Source organism: Hydractinia symbiolongicarpus, chromosome 11 (assembly GCF_029227915.1).
Source record: "Hydractinia symbiolongicarpus strain clone_291-10 chromosome 11, HSymV2.1, whole genome shotgun sequence".
NCBI lineage: Eukaryota > Metazoa > Cnidaria > Hydrozoa > Anthoathecata > Hydractiniidae > Hydractinia > Hydractinia symbiolongicarpus.
This window is the reverse complement of record NC_079885.1, coordinates 24,142,907-24,146,763: the sequence shown is the minus strand read 5'-3', so window position 1 is coordinate 24,146,763 and position 3,857 is coordinate 24,142,907. Positions and strand designations below refer to the sequence as shown.

Below are 3,857 nucleotides of genomic sequence, written 5' to 3'. Positions count from 1 at the left end.
GCTAAGCACTTTTATAATGTGCTATGCAGAATGATGAGGTAAAGTTGTGAATGATATTTTATTTCTGCATGATTCAAAATGACACGTGTTACACTTGATTGTCTACAAAGTGAGCAATTTTTTCTTCGCTGATAAAATTTTTGATTTGATTTTGCTTTTTTTTTCAGAAAAAGCTAATTCAATATAAAATAAACTAATTTGGGAAGCAGAGCCAAAGCTGTTTTTAAAATTCTGCAGGTTAAGCGAACTACTAAGGTGCTTTTAATAGTGGGTTATTACCACCGATATGCTTTACGACTGGATAGAAAGTAGCTAATATACGACCGAATAGAAGGTAAAAAATCTCAAGAAATTATCATTCACTGTGAATGCCAGTGTCTGAAAAAAATTCGTAATAAACTCAAGCTTTTTTTTTTTTTTTTTGCTGACAGTATAACATGAGAGGTGTCTCTGGATGTGGAAAATGTAGAGGAGGGATATCTTAAAACAAAGAACTATTTTAATGTAAACTCTTTTGAAAAAATAGTTAGATTTTTTTCTTTGGTTTTTTATCGTTGATTTGTGATATGCATGAAATAAAACCAAGGCAACGATAATTTCATGCATTAACTTTTTATTTTAAAATATGATGTCACCAGAAGTGTTAGCTAGTTTATCAGAAGTATCATAACAATGTATGTTTTATGAAACTCTCAGCTTTATTAGAATTATTCTAAGGTTTAGCCAATTTTACATCAACTTCCTCACACTATTCTGGGATAGATGAAATTAAAGAATTAATTCGAATCAACAAATTTCTGCAGTTTTATATTTTGTTTTTCGTATTATTCCCTTATCCCTGTGTTTGAATTATTTGAATGATCCAAATAATAAGCATATAAAACCTCAATTTCTTATAAACTGAATTTAGTTAAAAAAATTCTGCAGTGTGTGTGAGTAGCCATATTTTTTTTAAACCAAATGTTAAATAACATAATCTTTAAACAAAAGGATACTCAAATATAACGTATTTTTCTAAGAACTGATTATGACTGTTAACATGAAGTGTCTTCAGTGTATGAAGTCATAGTCTACGCGAACGACACATCAAATCGAGAGATAGAGGTGATTTTATACATCTTATATGTTTCAATTTTGTTAACTATTAGTTTGTTTTGTTGGTTTTATTATCATTATTTCTTAATTTAGATTTCATTATCTCGCCAACTAGAGAACAACCTAACAAAGACTCTTCTTAACAACCTTCTTCAAAATGATGAGCAAGTTATTTTGCTTCGTGAAAATGAAAAGTTTCTACTGAGTCGTACAGCAGCCATCCAATTCTCCGTCGTAATGAAAAATAGTCTGGAGAAAGCACCTCAAGGCGTTAGTCCAAAAGTTGATGTGAGTGAGTTTGGTAAACATACCATTCAACATTTTGTGCAGTATTTACATGGAAATGGAGAAGCAGTTGTATTTTTAGATTGGAGAGAAATGATTAACTTGTACAAAATATCTTTCAAATTTCAAGTGAAGCTTGTGATAGATTTGATGATTGAGAAGGGAAAAAATCTCATTTCAAAGGACAACATATATGAAGCCATCATAATGATCGATTCGCATGATATCAATGAATGGTTGGATTGTTGTTGTAGTGTTCTGCTGGCAAATAAAGATTTAATGAAAACGAAAGAATGGGAAGATTTGATCGAAACAAATCCAAAAACCATGGCAAGATTGTTTCAATTATATTTCACAAAGTCTAATAATGGTTGGCCAATTTTACAAAGTCCACGAAAGAGTCCACAGAAATAAAAATTTACGGAATGTGCGAACTATTCTACTGATGAACTACAACAGTGTAATAATTTTGCTGTTTTTGTTGTAATTTGATTTTTTTTGTTCTTCTAAAGAAACATTTCCTCTAAAAAGGGGGAAATAAGTGTAAAAAGGGAAAACAAATACAAATAAAACAAAAATAAAAAAAATTCAAAATCTGCAATGTATTGATGTAATTCTGCGATTATGACGGACGGAGATGGTGTAGTGGTAACGCATTCGGCTTGTAATCATTTCTTTTATGGATCAGAAACCTATTTTTCATAAGTAAATGTTTGTACATTTTCAGGTTCCTTTTATGAAATAACAAAATTTGGGAGAAGTGATATCAACTTGTAATAGGCAGACCTGAAGTCTCAGTCCAGGTTAAAACAGCTAAACGATTAGTGCAAGTAACCGTGTTGCAGATCCAGGTGGACACAAAAATAACTTTCTAACAACTTTGTATTTATACGGCATAAAATTTAGATTATGTATTTAGCATTGTACTTTAGAAGCACATTCCCACTTTCTCTGAGCTGGATAAGGTATTTGGTCCTAAACCTAGGACACATTTTATCTATCTGACTTATTTTAATAATGAGAATCACTTTTAATGTTTTCTGAAAAGGAAGCTTGTCAAAATTGATATGCTGTCAAAAACAGTTTATTGATGTCTCTATTTTATTGATATCGGTTTTAAACCTAAAAAGTTCTGTGAGAAATTAGAAAAATTATAAATCACAAAATCGCAAAAGTTTATCTTGAAAGTTTTTTAATTTTGGATAATACGAAAGTAATCCTCATGGAAATTTTTCTAAGGTTCTTTTATAAAGAAGCATTTGGCATACGGGGTAACCTGTTTCACTTAGTATTAACTAATAAATAGGGTAGCTAAGCTACCTAACAACAACATCAAACAACGTCGACGCTGTTCTCTTTTGTAAACATACCCGGTGGTATTTATCTATAAGTACCAAATTTTGTGCTTATGAGTGTAATCAAAGTGCCCTGTACATAGATCCGAAAAATTTGTGACATTGGCTCACTCTTTACAAATGACACCACGTAAAAAGGAACGCATCTATTACATCAAAGAGTAAACTTTTACTCAAGAATGGAAATTTTCAAATGCTTGTATTTTGCTCAATATACATTACTTTTTAAAAATTATTTTTTTATATAAATACAAATTTTGTTCTCTGTCTCTGAACAAAAAATTATATAAAAATTTATTCAAACCCCTGTTCCATTTTAATTAACTAAAAGTTAAGTCATCATCCGTATGTTTCGTGGTGGAACAAAACAGAGGCGAATTCTTTCCTCTTTAATGTTATCTATCAATGTAGTGTCTCACGGCTAGCTGCGAAATCTTCACATGCCGCTTACTATTTTTAAAAGTGGGAAGCGTAACTACATATTCCGCAAAAAAAATTTTAGGTGGACGAATGGCTGCCTGAATGGCTCCTGTGTTTTTATTAAAACCGAAGTTGTGATAATGTTTCTTTGAAAAGATTTTTACGCATGTGCGACATGGTTTATTTGTACTAAGTGCTCAGCCCATTGTCACTATTCATTTTTAAACTTTCACGGAAAATTATTCGGCTAAATAACGAGTTTTAAACTGTGTTTTTTTTTCAGCTTAAGTTGCAGAAAAATTATTTTTTTCAAGATATATTACACCCGAAAATATAATGTTGTGTGCGCTTCACTTGATTTGCGACATACTGCATATCTGTACTGAAGAGTTCCACTTGCATTTGCTGCACCATTTACGGCTCTTTTTAGGCGCCTATAATGCCGGGTCACACATTTAAGCGCGGTTTCCATTTGGCGATCTTTGTGCAGACGTAGCGGACGGAGCGAAGTTGGCGGACAAAATCAATAAATTTATTACTATACTTACTATTACTTGAAATAAAAGCAAATAAATAAAGTTATTTTCTTTTGAATACGTGAATTAGAAAATAATATCATTTCCATTGTGTGCGCTCATGAAACACGCGCATAAAAAGCGGGCATAAAACTAGAATCTAAACAAAGATGGCAAGACAAGTTAC

At 31.5% G+C, this 3,857-nt stretch overlaps 1 protein-coding gene across 1 annotated transcript; it reads left to right on the top strand.

Annotated features, from left to right (window-relative positions):
• The first annotated feature begins 968 nt into the window (after positions 1-968).
• Positions 969-2,335, top strand: LOC130614761 (uncharacterized). Its single transcript, XM_057436210.1, has 2 exons — positions 969-1,104; positions 1,189-2,335. The coding sequence occupies exon 2, from the start codon at positions 1,333-1,335 to the stop codon at positions 1,792-1,794; it is 462 nt and encodes a 153-aa protein (XP_057292193.1). The 5' UTR covers positions 969-1,104; positions 1,189-1,332; the 3' UTR covers positions 1,795-2,335.
• Positions 2,336-3,857: the final 1,522 nt, after the last annotated feature.